Genomic DNA, 20,000 nt, shown 5'->3' with positions numbered 1-20,000 from the left:
TAATACAGTATATGAATACAATAGATGGATATATATCTAACGTACTAAAATCTAAACAGGGTGGTAACATAACAACTTTCGAGTTTTGAGTGTACAGTATATAGAAGGATAATTTCTTTCTTGACGTCACTTACAGCATTATCATCTGCCGGTAAGAAAAGCACCTGACATTTGTATATATATTCAGTTATATTCAGTACTTAAACCTATTGCTAACCTAATATACCATTCAGTATTTAGTGTGTTTGAGATCTGAAATAGGGTTTTGGCAAGAGATGAAAAAGGGAGAGGAAGAAATGGTCAGAATGCTAGGAGGGCCACCTCTGGAATCATGAACACAGAGGATAGATAAAGACTTAGAAGTGATGGGAGTTTCAAGCAAAGAGAGCAGAGGCCAGAGGAGAATAGAGACAACTCATTTCCTATCGTCTGGCCCCCAGGAAAGGGAAAAAGGCGACATAAAGATGTTTTACGTTTTATTGCTAAAAGTAATTCACTCCCCAAGAAATTATGTCTTTTTATGTCGGTGATTGAGAGGAAGTTAATATCGAGGAACTTAATTTTAAATACTCAATTACAGCGGTCTTTTTCCCACATAATGTAAACCAAGTACTGTATGTGAATTTCAACTCTAGATCGCTACACTAGCTTAGAAACGTAACATATAAGAATAACGGTACAGCCAATTCCTACCTAACACTTGGAGAGAGAACATAATGAAACAAAGGATACAGATTTATAGCTAAAGGAATGTTATATACTGTACTGTACTTTATAAAATATCTAACAAACTTATATTCCCAGCTATACAACCCTCTACTTTACTGAAGACATCACGGTTCCAGTATGTCGTGCACTATAGTCTATTTCTTTTAACGATGCAGATTTGCACCGACTCGCAGCGGTGCCCTTTTTGCTCGGAAGAGTTTCCCGATCGCTGATTGGTTGGACGAGATAATTCTAACCAATCAGCGATCAGGAAACTTTTCCGAGCTAAAAGGGCACCGCTGCGAGTCGGTGCAAATCTGCCTCACTAAAAGAAATGGACTGTAATTTAGAGTAGTCATTCACTAAAAAGAAAATATTCTCAAGTATTTTTTGAAGTGATTACCCAAAATTTAAATTAACAACCTTGAATGTTTACAAAAACCCTCGTACAAATTTGGAGATACCACTTTACGGAATGGGGATTCTACCGGGTCACGTCCCAGTTGAACTTAGATAGAAGGCTCTGTTTCAGAGGACACTTTACTTTCCTGAGTTCTGGAGAAACATTTGAACTGAAGCTTAATGACGATCGCCTGGGTTGTCTGCGACAAGAAAAATAAATCAAAGCCCCAAATGATGCCCCATCAATCATACCATTTGTTTCCCTTAGTCTTTTCATTACTAAAGCCACAGCTGAGAACCAAATTTTAAATGATACTAAACAGTAGCAACTGTTCCCTCCCTCTACTGACAGGTGAACCGTAGGAGCTACCATCTATACCTTGCATAGCACAATGAAGACTAACAAATCTTTTGCATAAATCCCATAGAGTGGCATCATCTACAGTGCCTTACATACTGTACTGTAGACAAAACAAGATGAAAAATTAACGACCAAAAAGCGTAAATCTAGCAGTGGTCAACGCTCAGAGAGTGGAGTCAGAACTAAAAGAACTGGGACTCGGTTCCCTTCAAAAGCAAACACAATGCCTCCTTTCTGTTCATTTGAATTTTGACATAAGATGGGAAAATTAATAGATTTATATTTTCATACAATAAATAACATCAATACAGTACATTTCTAATGAGTTGAAAAAAAGGAAGGGATGAGATAATAGTAAAAGGGGCCTACAACACAAGTCAAAATCATAAGTGTGATATAAGCACAAGGACTCCCACCATTGACCATTGAGGATATTTACTCATTGCTAGTATTATGGCACCAGTAAAATGTTTGTAAAAGAAAATAACATAAATTACTCAAAATAAAGAAAAAAATTTCTTTCACAAAATCTGTGACTTCCGTATAAGAAGTGGAAAACTGCTAGTCAGAGTCAAATATACGTTAACGAGACGTATGGTTAAAATAGAAGAAGTCAACACCCCCTCATAATACAAATAGACAAACTACTTCAACTTTACTAGTCACAATAAAAAAGTTTGCATCCATACAATGAATATGAATGATAATAGAGAGAAGAAAACTCTATATAAAGTCTGAATAAAAACTTAATGCGAAACAAGTTGTGAATTAATATTCCTTCTTGCTAGGAGGTAAAAATTTAGTTACACAGTATTCATAAATATCTAAACCTTATGTAATTTTTCTTTATTCCATTGCATACAGCTCCCTTTTATAATCGACATTTCCCGCAGCGGTATCTTATTCTTCAATTGAGTATTTTTCATCTAATTAATAAACTATTCTGATTCTCACCGATGGATAAGCTTCGAGGTACGACCTACATGGCTAGCTGTATTACTGCAAAACCTTAGTGTGACCCTGAATTTTAGGGTGGTTTGACAACATGACTTATTCTGGTACAGTAAATTAAATACAGTACCTTCCTAAAAGATGAATTATTCAAAACTGGAGAACTTTTATCAACTTCAACCCCTAATCATCCTGAATAGGCTGCAATTTCATACAAACATAATTTCGATACGCTTATTTTGTTAGACACAAAGCAAATCCCCTACCTCTACCTGGGTAGACACACCACTATTAGAGTGAATTGTCAGACTGAATCCAGCACAGTAAGTAAGAAAGAGAGGTGGGCTTATGCCATACGGAGACCCTGATGAGGGGAGTCACCTACAGTGTTAACAACTCAAAAGGTTCTTTGGAGTATCCCTTTGACACCAAGCTCCTAATGTCTCACTCTTAGACTTTTCATCTATTTAAAGGTTGAATGGCACAGGCAAGGGACAGCGACATTGCCCTATCAAGCAGGACAATGCCCTACAAACTAACCATATATACATATAATCAGCGGCCAAGCCCCCTCTCCACCCAAGCTAGGACCAAGGAGGGTCAGGCAATGGCTGCTGATGACAGCATATAGACCTGTAGGCTACACCAAACTCCCCATCCTTAGCTACAAAGGATGGTAAGGTTGCAGCGACCAAAGAAACCAACTAGCTTGAGCGAGACTCGAATCCCAGTCTGGCGTTCACCAGTCAGGGACGTTACCACATCAGCCGCCACAAGACCGCAGTATCTACCCAAGTGGCACCTGTCGTTTAATTAAAAGCCTTGTAGATGATCCACACGGGAAAGTAGCAAAGGAACATACGTAAAGGATTTCCCTCAATATCTAGGCAAGCTCGACTACCTTCTGTTTGTACAAATTTGTAAAAAAGACAAAATATAGACCAATGTATAAGCTATGCCTGGTACGGGTGTTTATGTATGAAACATTAGATGCTTTGATAAATATTCTTATTTATTGATGCACATACACAGTATATCTCTATGCAAATGAGCTGTTGTGTATCAAAAATATCTTTTCTTCATGAGAAAGAAAAGATGTATGATTGAATACATGGATATTCCAGGTGCTTACGTTTGGGTGACGACTACAGTGCCGAAGATGTCTGACAGAAAACTATTAACATATAAGAAATGAACACCGAAGGTATAAGAGCCACATAGATTAAAAAGGGTCACTAAAGGTATGAAATATTGCATAGAATGTTTTATAAATATTCAGCATACACATGAAGGACAAAAACAATAAAAATTCTATGAATAACCAAATCCTGCAGACACCAGAAGACAAAAATTAACACCTGTAGAAAATTATGTGATATGTTTCAATCAACTCATAATTTAGGAGTTATTTATGAGTTCCAAGTTTCCACTGTTTCCTATTATAGAATCTAAGATTAAAAATATCACACTAAATTTATCCAACTGCGGCAAAGATAAGCCTAAAATGGCACATCAAAATAACGCATCACTCACAATCCGAACAGAACTGAGAAAAACTTCCGTTATACTGTAGTACTGTAAAGCTCTTTTTATGGTAAGAGGAAAATAGTACAAGAATTCTTAGTAAACTAGGCCTTCTGTCATTAAGAATCAGATGAACAATGGATGCAAAAGACATTTTGAGAAGTAGCCATTTAAAATACAGATGTATTCTTCATGGGAAGAAAATTTCCTTTATTAAAGACAGTGCCTAAAAACCTTGATTAAGTAGTGCCTAAAATTATACTACTTTAGTAAAAGCATACAATTAAGAGGAGACAAACCATTGCAAAAATGCATAAATAACTTGTAATTTGTCAAAAAAAATTCAGTTCATAAGTCTGATTCACACACATTTGAGACATGTCTGAGGATGGAGTTTAACCTAAAATTATCATTATTACATCATTTCATCTCTTTATTGGATCAGTTTAAAATTACTGACTTCCTATTTGCACAGTTTCTCCTCATCCGCGAGATATGTAACCCCAAAAATAGTCCCGTATCGTTAATTGTTTACAGCCGGCCACCCAACCCCCCCAAAACACCAAAAAGAGGCTCATAGAATTACTTCATGACCCAGAAAACAGCTAAATAATTTGCCTATATATAATTTGCAATATTAACTCGGTAATTTCCTTATATTGTAGGTACTTAAGTATTTCGTGTTCTTGTACGTACATATCGGACATTACAGTACAGTGCAGTATATGGTAAACAATTGGAAAATGTGAGTTTCTCAGGGACAAGGAAATATAGACCTATATTTATATAGGTTGTGGGGTTGCTTGCTATATATATATATATATATATATATATATATATATATATATATATATATATATATATATATATATATATATATATATATATGTATATATATATATATGATATATATATATATATATATATATATATATATATATATATATATATATATATATATATATATATATATATATATATATATATATATAAGTGTGTGTGTGTGTTTTCTAACTCTAATCTAAAAGTTTAACATGTTTCTTAAAAAGTTCCATAAAAGAAATGAAGCAACTTAAATCATTCCCTATTTTTTGGCCATTTCAATTGGCCCTTTTCTCTATATTCCAATCCAGTCAGGATTATAAAAAGTGGAACGGACCTTTAATAAATTGAATTTGGTTAATCTCTTCACACACTAACAACGACCTCTTTAGATTAACTAAAAAATCACCCTTTCTATTCATGTATAAACTGCCTCTGTCAGTTTCTTATCCCACTTTACTTCAAAAGGAGAGCCATAGTGTAATGGCCAAAATATAGTGAATAATTTGATTTCCTTAAGTTTTGTTTATAGTTCTTTTTCTAGATATATAGTATATATATATATATATATATATATATATATATATATATATATATATATATATATATATATATATATATATATATATATATATATATATATATATATATATATATATATATACAATAGAAAGATATATATTTACATTTAGTTTATATGGTTATACACATTTGAAAAATAACAAAATCCTTCGTATCATTTCCAAACAATAAAATCTTAAGTAGAGTAGAGAAATATGTACAGGCTGTTCCCACTAATCATAATGAGATATTTCTTGCAAACTTCACAGCACTGAGTACGGACTAACACAAGTCATGCTCCGGGCCTTCCTTGGCCAACGAGCACGTACGCATCCATGGGCCAGCCAGGGCCAAAAATATCAGCCTTATAAATGACTTTTTTTCAGTCTACTCCTATATCTATGACTTCTAAGAAAATAAAAATATAAATCAGACTAGAATTCACATTGTCATGCACTACGTTGCCTTTTGAAATACTGTACTCAATAAATACAAAAATAGACGAGTGTTGAAAAGAAGGAAACTTAACAAAACCATCTAGGTTGTACGGAATATAATGAACCCAGCATCATGAGCTGCTGTGTTTTCGTTAAAGGCTACTGGGAAAGGTGATAAAGAAAAGCAAATGGCAAAATTGACGTACACATCAGAAACCAGCATAAATGAATGCGGGTCAACAAATCATATCGTTAAACTTATAAGCACATGACACTGATGACCAAGACTTGCCGCCCTCGATCACTGTGGAATCCAAATGTGTTTTGTCTTTTAATGCTTAATACCTGAAGATGCTGTTTTCCCAGAGGAAGTGGGGTTCCTCAAGACATTCCCTGATACAGTACCTTTTCAGCGAACATAACGTATTCAGTGTTACGGCAAATTTTACTTAGGTCCAAGCTGGAAGCACGCCAAAGTCATTCACAACCATCAGCTGAAATGTTAAACAAAAAACTGAAATCATTCACAAGCACCAGATGAAATATATGAACAATTAAATACCACAAAATACCATTTCATAAGAATTAAGTGTACAATCATATATACTCAGTATATATCTTCACAAAATCAATAAAATATCTCATTTTCTCACCATAATCAAGTCAATAACAATTCCTCATAATTGAAAATAAGGGAAAACGGCACATACACAAATTCTCAAAGCCAACAAAACAGAAAGTTCCCAAAAGCTTACTATAGTTGCTAGTCAATTTAGAACATTTCATACAAACATCACACAATCAGACTTTGACATTCAAAACACAAGCAAATGCTAAAAAACCTTAAGAAATTTCTGCACCCTTCATGACCTTCCATAACCCCTATTTTCATATACTGTATAACTAAAAACATACAAATTTTGAAAACAATTTGTATTTCTCTTAGCTTCACAAACCCGAATCATTTAAAGGGTTAGCTCTAGTGCAGCTTTTGTCATGACCAGATGTTGTGAAAATAGGTTTTCCAAAGTAATGGGAGAGGCGGAAAACACAAGCGGTTGGCAGACATCACCATCTGGTTGCTCCAAAGAGCTGGAACTGGCCTGACAAATCGAGCCCGAATCCCCGTAGGGAGCATCTACTCCACAGGTGAGAAGGGCCTAGCTTGCGGACAAAAGAGGGTCTTTACCCCTGGCAGAGCAGCTCAGTGTTTCAAACATTACAGCTTTCAGTGCTATGAGCTTAGAAGACTGACCTAAGCTAGCTTCTGGGTTTTCCTTGTGTTCCCGCATTAGGAGGCCAAAAGCTAAAGTGACAACAGGATCACTGATCTACCCCCACTAAATATCGGAAGGGTTGTTTACCTCGTTAAAAGTCTCATATAATAAAGAGCGAAAGATTTTTAGGTGTCGGAACAATTTAAATTTTAGCCAGCCAGTGACAACGTGGAAGGAAGAAGTCTGTGTTCAACCACGGCTGAGATCAAAGTGGTGAAGGTATGAGTGAGAGGGTGAGTAGTGTTTCTTCCCGCTACCATTGGTAACAACTGTAACGGTTGTTAACACCTCATTAAAAGTTTTTATAGCCGTATGCCAGCTTGTGCTGATTTCTTCTCCTAAGTAAAGAACATGAGACCATGGTGAGGGGTAGATGGAGATGGTTTGAACATGCTCTTCATACTCCCCAAGAGAGATTAGTTATCCAAACTGTCAACTGGGCTCCAAAAGGCACTAGAAGAGTTGGAAGACCCAGTCTACATGGATGAAGACTATGAAGTGTGAAGTGGGAGATGATTAATGGAAAAGTATTGATTTAAAAGCTCCAGATAGAGATGACTGGCGAAATCTAACCGAGGCTCTTCTCCTCGATAGGCGTAGGAGATGATGATGATGATGATGTGAAGAACGTACGTTTTATATTCTGTGTAGGAACAAACAGACAATGTAATGCTAAAATATTACCAACGTTACAGTCACATATATGACACAGGTCAATAAAAAGAGTCTATTTAAAATCTGCCTCGATTCAATTTACCTTGTGCTAGGAGAGACGGTGAGTCATAACGGCCGCGGCCGACCTAGCAATGAGACCCCAGAATTTGGAAACAATTCGCATAGGCCACCAGCAAACTTCCATCACAGATATTGCACTAAACCAGTGTTGGACATAATCTGTATTTGTTATTAAGGAAAGCGAACATGATTCTCTTACAGTAGTACATTCCTGTGTACAGTACATACAAATAAAAAGACTTAACGCTATAAATTCAAGGCTAAGGAGTGAATGATTACTAAAGAAAAAAACTCAACTGTGCTTCCTAGTTGATAAAATAAGTAAAAACTATTCTATGCAATTCTTTAAATGAGAAATTAGATCATTTTGAGAGTTGATTCCTCTCATCAACTGCTTACAATGGACTTGTCAAAAAAGCCTTACAACAAACTAAAGAAATTTACAAGGGAAGAATTCAAATTCTTAACTGCTTTAAAATATCACAAATCTTAATAATAATTTATATTTTTCTTAGCTATAAAATCCTGAGTCCTTCAATAAGGGAATGTCTTCAGCTGAGTTAGAATGGATGTTGAAATCGTTAACAAGTTTGTTAACGACAGGTGATGAGAGCAGACGACTAGCGCCACCCACTCTCCTGTCAGAGACTTCACTTTTGATTCTCAGGTTGTCGAGTTGGTATGTTTAACTTTAAAGGTTTGTATAACTATGAAAAATAAAAATTACTTTTAAAAGAGTTCTCTTGCTTGAGGGTACACTCGATCACACTATCTTATTCTCTCCCTCTTGTTTTTTTAAAGCTTTTATAGTTTATATATGTGAGATCTATTCTAATGTTGTTACTGTCCTTAAAATATTTTATTCTAATTGTTTATTACTTATATTGTATTATTTCCTTTCCTTACTAGGCTATTTTTCTTGTTGGAGCCCTTGGGCTTATAACATCCTACTTTTGCAACTAGAATTGTAGTAGCTTAGCTAGTAGTAGTAATAATAATAATAATAATGATAATAATAATAATAATAATGATACTTTATTTCTTATTATACGTATACAAAGCTTTCGTCCTTTAAAATATGGAGCCTCGCTTATTGTTGGGTAGGAAGCCCCTCTAAAACTAAGCAGCTTGGTTATATTTCTTCCCTGAAATACGCCAGTACCCCTGGACCCATACGGATGAGATGGAGACAAGATCAGGAACCTCCTATCACCCCATAGGGACGAGTCAGTTGATAGGTGTGAGCCAGTACTTGATTATGTACCTGGTACTCAAGCAATAAAGGAATCTTTCTCCCCTGGAAGGGAGACGCAATCTGGATTGAAATATAAGTCGCATGATGGCCAATAGTTCGTAATAACTCCACCACCCTTCCCCTTATTAAAGAAGGATGGAGTAGAAACACTTCTTACAGATCCAGTCTAATCAGAATGGGAGTCACACATGAAGATTACCAACATCAATGTCAGATAGAAAAGCCCTCTGAGAGTGCAGACCTCCACCACAGCAGCTTATTTCTCAAAACCAGCTTGCCTTTGAAGAATCAATTAATCATTTCCAGCTCTTTACAAAACAGTTTAAAATCTCTGCAAATCTCCTTACTTTACGATTAAATTTGTGGTCGTATGGTTGATGAACAGAATTTGACCTTTTGCTTGACCTTAACGTATTAATTAGCATGGATTTACATACACTCAAATATGAACCAAGTTGAAGTCTCTGTGACAACGATGTCCAAACTTATGGCTGACTATGTGAATTGGACATTTTGCTTGACCATGATCTTGACCTTGACCTTCCAAAATTTAATCATTTCCAGCTTTTCACATAACATTTAATCCCTGCAAGTTTCATTACTATGTGATTAAAACTGTGGCCAGGAAGCTGTTCACAAACAAACACACTTAAAGGGGCAAAAACATAACCTCCTTCGTTGGCGGAGGTAATAATCAAGCATTTAACAATACAAATGTTTTACCTCTAATTGAGGGGGAAGACAGAAGTTGAAAAGCCAGTCATTCTACCTTTTCTCCAGACTTATATCAAACCTATTTTCTATCCGTATTGCAACTGGGCTGGCTACACAACTACTTGACCACACACCACAGGGCCAAGAAAGGATGGATTGAAGGACTTGTAGGTATATTCTCTTGAATAGAAGTCTGTGAAGATTATTTGGCATTTCCAACTCCATCTATTGGCCAACAGCAAGATTTCTCAGTCTAAAGTAGAACTTTGTGAGATCTGATTTGAGCTAGTACCTAGTACCCCTCAATTGTTGGAGCATATGCTCTTTGATTGTCTCATGAAGCCAGAAGTAGACAGTGTTCTTGGCCGCCTCTTTCTTGATTCTGTCAGCACTCTGGAAGAATTGCTAACACTCAAAACCGAGATGTCCAGTCTTCTTCAGAAAACACCGGAGATACCTCGCAGGGCACAAAAGCCTCTCGATTACCAACCAATGTTTCATGAAGCGAGGAAATGGAGGTCTTAAACCTGGAGTTTGGTTATGAATTGAGACATGAAACATACAACTCCCCAACTCTCTTCACCAAAGCTAGAGATAGAAAAACATTCTTGAGAGTAAGATCTCTGTTTAATGACCTTCTCAAAGGCTTATACAGGGCACATGTATGAGACTTGAAAACATGGGTTACGTCCCACTGGAGTTGGCAAGATTGCTTGAAGCTCATTACAAGCATAGACAACTCCAATGTGGAGAAAAGGTCTAAGTTCTTCAGTCAGAAGGCAAGGCTCAATATTGAAAAATAGCATTTCCCAGCCGCAACTGAGAGGTACTTTTGGGCGAAGATAGATGAGTAAGTCTGCTATCTGCACAAGAGATGCTACGCGATAAAGATACCACATTCAGCTAGGGGCCATCTGGGAGCAATCAGTTTCCTCTAAGAACTGGTGTGTGATCAGCCAGAGAATCCGACTGAACGGGGGAAAGACGTTGGTATCAAGATGATCCCATGGTTGTTTCCCATAACACTGCCCATGGATCTGTTGTTAACTACTTCAATTAACAATTTCAATGGACATCTCAGCTATACTGAAAACATTCCCCTATCTTAAAGGAAGAAATATTTGTATACACATAGGAACAACTAGAACTTAAGTCAAGAACTAACCCACATTTACTGTGACATCTATCGGTAAAAAATTTTCATAGCACACATAGGCAAATTAAGGGCCTTCTCAAGTCACACAAACCATATGCAGGATTAAATTTGTGTTCACTCAGGGACTGGAAAATTAAAATTTGTTCACATGAGATCAGATAAATCAGAGCATCGATAAAAGGATATAATAACGTCCAAGGTGGGTGTCCTCCGTTCACGTAACGTACGTACGAAAAGCCATCCTTCGGTTTTCCCTTAATATTATAATAGTACGGTAAAAACGTGTGGCGTCTGAAAAAGACAAAAAAATTGAGATAAAAAGATATTTTTCAGTGTAGAAGGGCAAGCACATTAAATATCTGTACATTTATAAACCAAGTATTTCTTTTTATATAAAATATCATAACTTAATGAGGAAACTTTATCACTCTAGATGCTGTGGAGATATAGCTAAGTAATTTTTATTTTTTCTAATTATATAAATCTGAGTTCTTTACATAGGAGATAGATAACAGCACAAGCTGGAACACGGCAATAAAACTTTTAACGAGATAAAGACTGGTCCGGTTGGTACCAGTGAGTAACGGAGAAGCACCAGCTCCCCGCTCATTCATGACAACCCCACTTTGATTGCAGACGGGACTTCAGGGGTAGGTGATGGCAGGTAAGATTTGTGTAAAGAACTCAGGTTTGTTTAGGTCGGAAAAATACAAATTACTTTAAAATCAGCCATTTGTTCCAAAAGGAATACAAACCGTCGTTCTTTACATAGAAGACTCACCCTATGGTGGGTGGAAGTCCTCTTTCCACCTGGCTGTCTGAGTAAAGATTAGGCAGTAATTTTAGTCTTCAGGAATCGTTTAAAACGTTATGGATGCAGTCTGAGCATAAACAACTCCGCCAAAGAAGAAATATCAACTCCTTTCAGTCTAAAGGCCCGACTCAAGGCTGAGCAATAACCTTTTAATTGTAATTCTCCAAAGTGTTCAGGATTAAAAAGCTCGTCAACTTTGTGAAGTATGCGATTGCTCTTTACCCCTGATTGCACAGGAACAGCGTGGAGAGAGGCCAAGGCCACACCTCCAAGGTTGCTGCCTCCGTTGTTTAGAGGGGAGGCTTGTGGCAGGAGCCCTTCTGACCTGTTTGATCATAGTGAATTCTCAGACTGGCAGGCATGGTTTAGAACGAGGCCCATGAGATCCGGTCACGGCAACTCCAACGAGGCATTCAATCCTGGAGTGCTCTAAAGTGCCAATCAATGGTCAAAGTTCCTCCAAAAGGCAGAGCCACGGTTGCCACTCCCAGGCCGTTAAACTCAGGAATGAAAGCAGGAACCTTCAGCACAGGGCTCTCTAACTCAGGTTAGTCTGACCCATTTGGAGTCCTCAAGACATCCAGCCCTCTGGGAACCTGATCCATCACTAAGTTCGAAGTCATGAGTCCAACAGTTCTGTGCCAAGGGCAGAAGAGAGTTCTGTATGAAAAAGTAATTGTACCAACTGTGATGTATAAATCAGAATTGTGTGGAATGAAACTGACAAAGACAAAAATTAAATGTGTTTGAGATGAAGTGTCTGAGGAGTACGGCTGGTGTATCTCAATTGGATAGAGTTAGAGAAATCAATTAGCTGCTAGAGTGGATATGAATATGTTGAGGTGGTTTGGGCATGTAGAGAGGATGGAAAATGGTCGTCTGCTGAAGGTGATGAATGCAAGTTGATGGGAGAAGTGAAAGAGGATGGCCAAGGTTCAGGTAGATGGATGGAGTGAAGAAAGCCCTAGGTGACAGGAGGTTAGATGTGAGAGAGGCAAGAGAGCATGCTAGGAATAGAAATGAATGGTGAGCAATTGTGATGCTGTTCCGATAGGCCTTTCTGCTTCCTCCAGTCACTTTGGTGACCGCTGAGGTAGTGGCAGTAGGGGATTCAGCATATGAAGCTCCATTGTGGTGGATAATGGGGGTGGGATTGTGGCACCCTAGCAACACTAGCCAAACTTGGCTGAGTCCATTTTCAGGCAAGGAGGAACAAAAGAAGATAAAAGTCCCCCTTTTTTCTTCTTAGTATTAAGAAATATAGTTTTAAAGTTATGTTTAATTTTACATAGCCTTCCAAAGCAAGAGTCCAGTTGTAACGTTAAGAAAGTAGCAAGTTTATTTTGAAAAGACTATTTGTCTGGTAGTAAGATCCAAGGGTGTGGGGTTTTCTTTGTTTTTTGCATCTCGCCACACAGTGACAGTGGAAGAATTTCCAGCTTCTGGAGGGGTGCAGTCAACACTGGGGGTACACCACGCACCACCAAAACCTGAAAAAGTCTGCTGATGCAGATGCGAGGGCTCCCGATACAGTATATACTCCCTCATGACCGAGCCAAGGTGTACACACAGGAGTGGCAGGAGCAGCTGTAGCCCCTAAGAGAATTGAAACAGCAAAAAGACTTCATTGTCGTCTTGGGCATTGCTAAGACAGACCGCAGCCAAAGCTTAGCTTGTTTCTTCCACCTAGGGGCACACAACTGCCACTGCACAGGAGGTCACGACCACCTGGTGCATGGAGATAATTGTGAACAATCATGTCCTCTACAAGAAGCACAGAGAGAGTAATTTATTTACTCATGAACCAGTTGCAGCGTCCACCCTTCCCTCGGCAAGTAAAAATCTTTTGCTTAACTTCCACACTTAAAATCCAACAACATTCACTTCCTTTAAAGAAAAAGTTTAATCAGGAGCTGGCAGTACATTAAATTTTTCCAGATGCCAAAACAGAATGAGGCTTTCGGACTGCTGAGGGAGGCGGGGCTTCTCACCCGCACCCTATACCAGTAATTCAATGACTCGTTAAACAATTCTAACGACTGAGTCTAGCTCTCGCTGAAACAGTCTATCTATTAATGGACGATGGTTTGTACGTCGCATAGGAACAAAGCTGTACATAGAGAAAAAAAAAAAAAAATACACCAGCATCATCAATAATAATCCCCACTAGTAAAACAAGACACCGTAACTTACACAAAGTTACGTCGTTGATAGAAATTGATTGCCTGTTGATTGGTGGTCAGGACATGCAGCAGAACAGCTTGTACTTTCGGTGATTCGTGAGCAGTGAGCTGAGCCAGATAGTTGTCTAGGAGAAGAGAGGCAATGCCATGGCCCCTATGTGAATCGGTTACGCCTAAAGTTAGGATGTAACCAATTTGTGTGTGGCCACTTAGAGTAGGGGGTAATATATCCTGATCCTGCAAAATAGAAGATGTTACAATAACTGTAGACCATACAGTTAAACGCAAAGTACTATACACAAATGTATATACTGTACCTAAAACTCCAGCCTATTAATATTACATGTAAAACGTGACTCATAATACAAAAAATCACGAAACGAAAACCATTTCGGAACGAATTAATTTTGTATCTTGAGGCATTACTGTACTGTACAAATATAAATTGTAGACATTACTGTAAAATTGCTTACCTCTTTGTTCATTTTGGACAGTGGCTTTGTCTCGGCCACCAACAACCCAATGATCTGGGCATGATATGTCGCAGCCAGGGCATAGAATCTCGGATTGGTCGTAATATCCTCATACCAAACATCCGGATATTCAATTGGGAACCACTGACAGCACAGGGCTTTCACCTGGAAAAATAAACTATAAGTCTCTGAAGGTTTTCTAAAATGCCAGTTAAAAGTTGTCATATTTCATATTGTAGATACCAAGTTTTCCATCTTCTAAAGTACTGAGCCAAAGATTTGAAATGTTAGTTAGGTCACCAGAGTAATTATTAACTATATTGCTTGTTGAGTAACCCAATGTTGGAGTTAGAAACTGATCTCTCCCTCATAACAAGGAGTAACTACATCTTGCAGAGTAAAACTTACGCGGATTGAGATCACTTCTGAAACAATTATAGGCTATGCTATGAAACAATTAACCTGTTCATCTATCTTGGATAAATGAACCACTGTACAACATAAACATACGACTTACCTCGGGCAAATCGCTCGGGCACAGAAATCTAAGTTTCAGCTCAGCCAGGGAACAGAGTGGCACCTTTCCCAACTTACTACTGCCACTTTGTGCTATTGCCCTGTGAATGCAAGATATATTAATGACACACTAAAATGTCATTACAAAGTTACAAATTCAAAGTAATTCTTATTTTTTCCAAGCATATAAACCTTAGTTCTTTACCATAGGAGAAGAAATCACCGCAGGATGACATACAGCTATAAAAATGTTTAACGAGGTGTCAAAAACCAGCCTATTGTTAACGAGTGGTAATGCAGATAAGCCCCTCCTTGCTCACTCATACCTTTCTCACTTTGATCACAGTCGGGATTTTCCCCTGGTGGCTAGGTGATGGCAGGTAAAAGTATGTGTAAAAACTACAGGTTTGTAGTTAGGAAAAATAATAAATTTGGGTAAATATAAATTATACTTTAATTTCTAACCAAATACATGAACCATTCATTTTTCCTACTCGCTATCTTGTGTTTTATGGATTTCTGACCATGATTATTGGGGCAAACCACCCGTTCATTAGTTTTGAGGCCCCATATATAAAGACAACTATGGGGGACCCCAATGGAAAACCGGGGTTCTTTTAGGTTAGGAAATGCCCAAAAAGGAGTGATTTGCAGCAATAATAATGGTCAGAAATGCAAAATAAACATTAGATAACCAGTTGGAAAAATACATATATATGGTTCATGTAAGTGGCTGAAAATTAAAGTACCATAATTATCTAGGATTCACTTCATATCCTTCAACTGGTTTTTGCTCCACCGTGCACTCGCTTCACTCGAGGGAAAAATAAAAAACTGCAAGCATCGTATATACTAGCAAGCGGCAATGTTGAGCTGCGCTTGCAATCCCTGTGGCTCATTATTTCGGGGTTATCTTTTATTTTCACATGGGTAACAATTGCTATACACTGAACGGAGAGTGTTTCCATCCTAATTAATTGCCGACATAGATGAAATTACACTAAATTTCGAAATAGATTGTACTTCCCTTAAGTTCCCTCTTGGAGACGTCTTCATGTGATGGTAGTTTAACTCAAACTGGAGGGACGGGAAGAAAGAAAATGGCTGTTGCAGAACAACATCCGGGAACTTGTGCATTAATATTTGGAAGCTCCTAATTGGTTATGAAAGCCAGGTAATGATTACGTCATACTAAAAAAACAGAAAAGCTGGCCAATGCGAATGCAAGCAATGCCTACGCAGTTACCACAGTAACTCGACATCAGTCTCCCAAATGTAAACATTGGACTTAGAGATAGACTTCACATTTTAATCGACAGTTATGTAAGTTATTATCCCCCAAAGCCCCCATTAAACATATAGAGAAAAATACCAAACTAGCCAGCACTCGTTCACTTCTTATAGCGAATTTCTGTTTTGCTAGTAATTAAAGTATCATATTTTAACCCTGTTACCCCCAGGCTATTTGGAAATTTCCAACCCTTAACCCCCAGGGGTTATTTTTTTTCAAGCACATTTTGCAGTATATTTTTTTTTAAATTGCTCTAACAGCCTTAATTTTTGTCATAGAGAGGTCATGTTGGTCTCATTTTCTTGGAAAATGCCTGAAGTTTCTCAAAGAATTATCAAAAATATGCAAAAAAAAATGTAAATAGCAGTTTTTTAAAAGGACATACCGGTACGTCCATAGGGGTAAAGGGATGAGTTTTGTGAAACATACCAGTATGTCCTTTGGGGGTAAAAGGGTTAACCAAAATGTGGAAGGGATTTGTATTTTTCCTTAATCTCTCTCCCCCAATAGGTAAGTAGGTAAGAATATGGCTCCAAGGTTAGGTTAGGCGGGGAACCCTACGTAAGGTAGTGTTCTTGTAAAGGTTAAAAGGTTAAAGGTGTCTGGTTTCAGTTCCAGTTCCATCAGAATAGATGCTCACCAGAACGTCAGCCGGGCAAGCCCAACCCCCCACTGGGGTGCCCTACCACAGCAGTAGCCTCCCCAGTAAACAGCTTAAACTCACGGCCCTGGGCGGGGACCGATCTCTTGCCACGAGAATGCGAGGCAAACACGTTACCACTGTACTAGCCAGGAGGCACCTCTTTCCTTTTAAAAGGTGATTTTTCAGTCGTACGTTTCGGAATTTTAATATACAGGTATTCAAATTTGAAAAATACGAGTTTCCTCCAAACCTTCATTAGGAATATAGTACTACAGTAAATGGGGTGCATGTATGATAGCGGGCACCAGTATGTGTGATGTCGGCTGGCTAGGATTACGGCAGTGTAAAGGGGGGGGGGGGGGTGTCACAGGGTATGTTAGCCCCTTCGGTAAGTAGGTAAGGATACAGCTTGTAGGTTAGGTTAGATGGGGAAGTTTAAGTTCGGCGACGTTCTTGAGTAGAGATTTTGCAGAAATCAGACAGTTTTTGTAATACAACGTCCACGTCTTACGAACGACTGGTAATTAGGAAGAAAATTCCCATTTTCTATGCAAGCGGGAGGAACTGCCCGCTGATATATAGAGGATCACAGTAAATATTTACCAAAATTTTAATTAATGACCCAATCGTTACCAACTAACTACATAGTCTCTAATTAACCTAAACTGCTTAGTGGCACCTTAATGCATCGATAAGGTTAGTAAGTTTTATGGACGAAAACTGCAGTGAGTTATCCTGGGTAATATAAGACTGTCTAATGTTTAAAAACTGCCCAATTTCAACCTTTTCTAATTTATATTTAAATAGTGCATCTAAACCAACACGAGAGTAATTTAATCTAAAACATGAACCAATAACTATGCCTTGCCTAACCCTACCCAGACCTTTCCACGAAACTAAAATACTTTTTGGCTTCTCTCTTTTTATTCATCAATTATACCTTAAAATCACAATGTTTACTCACCTGTTGCCGTAACTCATGGATATCTCGATGATGAGTCAAGCTTTTTGCAATAAATTAACATTATATATCGCTCACAACAGCTGATATAACCTGTCCTCTTTTGTTTACAGAAATCAGCTGATTCCCTTCCCCCGTCATAGATATGTTATTGCATCTAGATCGGGCATTTAGATATACAAATATGCGATAGTAAATAGAAGGGATATTTCAATTCTACAAGTGTATGTGTATATAAATATAGTGTTTATATATATATATATATATATATATATATATATATATATATATATATATATATATATATATATATATATATATATATATATATATATATATACATATATATATATATATATATATATATATATATATATATATATATATATATATATATATATATATATTCTACTACCGAGATAATTCTGCGAGAGATTTAATAATGAATCCTTTAGCCAGACAGTACTACATTGGATCCCTCTCTTTGGTTATTATTATTATTACTACTAGCTAGGCTTTAACCTAAGCTGGATAAGCAGGATGCTATAAGCACAGAGGTTCTAACAGGTAAAATATCCCATTGAGGAAAGGAAAAAAGCAAAATAGAATGTTCTAAAAAGAGTAACATTAAAATAGATATCTCCTATAAAAACTATCATAAACTTTAACAAAACAAAAGGAAGAGAAATTAGATAGAATAGTGTGCCTCAAGCAAGAGAACTCTAACCCAAGACAGTGGAAGACCATGGTACAGAGGCTGTGGCACTACCCAAGACTAGAGAACAATGGTTTGATTTCAGAGTGTCCTTCTCCTAGAAGAGCTGCTTACCATAGCTAAAAAGTCTCTTCTACCCTTACCAGGAGGAAAGTAGCCACAGGATAATTAGTGCAGTAACCCCTTGAGTGAAGAAGAATTGTTTGGTAATTTGTGTTGTCAGGTGTATGAGGACAGAGGAGAATATGTAAAGAATGAACCAGACTATTCAGTGTGGATGCGTTTAGGCAAATGGAAAATTAACCGTAACCAGAGATAAGGATCCAATGTAGTACCATCTGGCCAGTCAATAGACCTCATTACTCTCTAGCGGTAGTATCTCAACGGGTGGCTGATGCCCTGGCCAACCTACTACTTACGGCTCATTTGGTCTTTGCATACACATGCACCGAATAGTCTAGCCTATTCTCTCCCTGTTCTCCTCTGTCCTCATAAACCTTTAAACACTGAGATTACCAAACAATTCTTCTTCGCTTCAGTGGTTAACTACTGTAATGTAATTGTTCAGTGGCTACTTTTCCCTTGGTAAGGGTAGAAGAGATTATATAGGTATGGTAAGCAGGTCTTTTAGGAGAAGGTCACTCCAAAATCAAACCATTGTTCTCTAGTCTTGGGTAGTGTCATAGCCTCTGTATTATGGCCTTCCACTGTCTTGGATTAGAGTTCTCTTGCTTGAGGGTGCACTCGGGCACGCTGTACCATCTTATCTATCTTCTCCTTGTTTTATTAAAAGTTTTAATAGTTTATATATGAAAGACCTAACATGATATTTTATTTTAATTTCTTATTACTCTTTTAATTTATCTATTTCCTTTCCTCACTGGGCTATTTTTTCCCTGTTGGAGCCCTTGTGCTTACAGCATCTTGCTTTTCCAACTAGGGTTATAGCTTAGCATAATAATAATAATAATAATAATAATAATAATAATAATAATAATAATAATAATAATAATAATAATAATAATAATAATGCCATAGTAATAAGTTCTCATATGTAATCTCTTCTGCCATTACAATATGCAAACCACAGTTTAGTCATTCCTTCTTTACTTTCTTCTATTTTCTTATTTTCATTTACCACTTTGCTTTTCATTTATTCTTAAGTTTTTGCTTTTTACACTTTCTTACCAATTCAGTTTTAATATATATTTTTTCTATTTGATCTTTTTCATGAAGCTATAAATGATATCCTTAATGAGAATCTTTAAGTTTTATCTATTGGGCCAACCCATTGTGGTATTCTTAAACTCTTCTTTCAGACTTATATATATATATATATATATATATATATATATATATATATATATATATATATATATATATATATATATATATATATATATATATATATATATATGTATATATATATATATATATATATATATATATATATAAATATATATATATATATATAAATATATGTGTGTATATATATATATAT

The 20,000-nt window shown here is 37.0% G+C and overlaps 1 protein-coding gene across 1 annotated transcript; it reads right to left on the bottom strand.

Annotated features, from left to right (window-relative positions):
- Window positions 1–5,460: 5,460 nt before the first annotated feature.
- Window positions 5,461–17,933, bottom strand: Naa60 (N-alpha-acetyltransferase 60). Its single transcript, XM_068386743.1, has 7 exons — window positions 17,788–17,933; window positions 14,891–14,990; window positions 14,374–14,538; window positions 13,911–14,137; window positions 11,090–11,194; window positions 7,801–7,939; window positions 5,461–6,260 (listed from the first exon to the last, which is right to left on the bottom strand). Exons 1-6 carry the CDS (start codon window positions 17,802–17,804, stop codon window positions 7,807–7,809), a joined length of 747 nt encoding a protein of 248 aa, XP_068242844.1. The 5' UTR covers window positions 17,805–17,933; the 3' UTR covers window positions 5,461–6,260; window positions 7,801–7,806.
- Between the last annotated feature and the right edge of the window lie 2,067 nt (window positions 17,934–20,000).

Source organism: Palaemon carinicauda, chromosome 14 (genome assembly GCF_036898095.1).
Source record: "Palaemon carinicauda isolate YSFRI2023 chromosome 14, ASM3689809v2, whole genome shotgun sequence".
NCBI classification, from domain to species: domain Eukaryota; kingdom Metazoa; phylum Arthropoda; class Malacostraca; order Decapoda; family Palaemonidae; genus Palaemon; species Palaemon carinicauda.
This window is presented reverse-complemented; position numbering and strand designations above follow the sequence as displayed.

Coding starts and splice junctions, on each gene's coding strand:
- Naa60 (XM_068386743.1), bottom strand. Junction 14,539..14,890: donor GCCCGAGCGATTTGCCCGAG/GTAAGTCGTATG, acceptor TTATTTTTCCAG/GTGAAAGCCCTGTGCTGTCA. Junction 14,138..14,373: donor TGTCCAAAATGAACAAAGAG/GTAAGCAATTTT, acceptor TCTATTTTGCAG/GATCAGGATATATTACCCCC.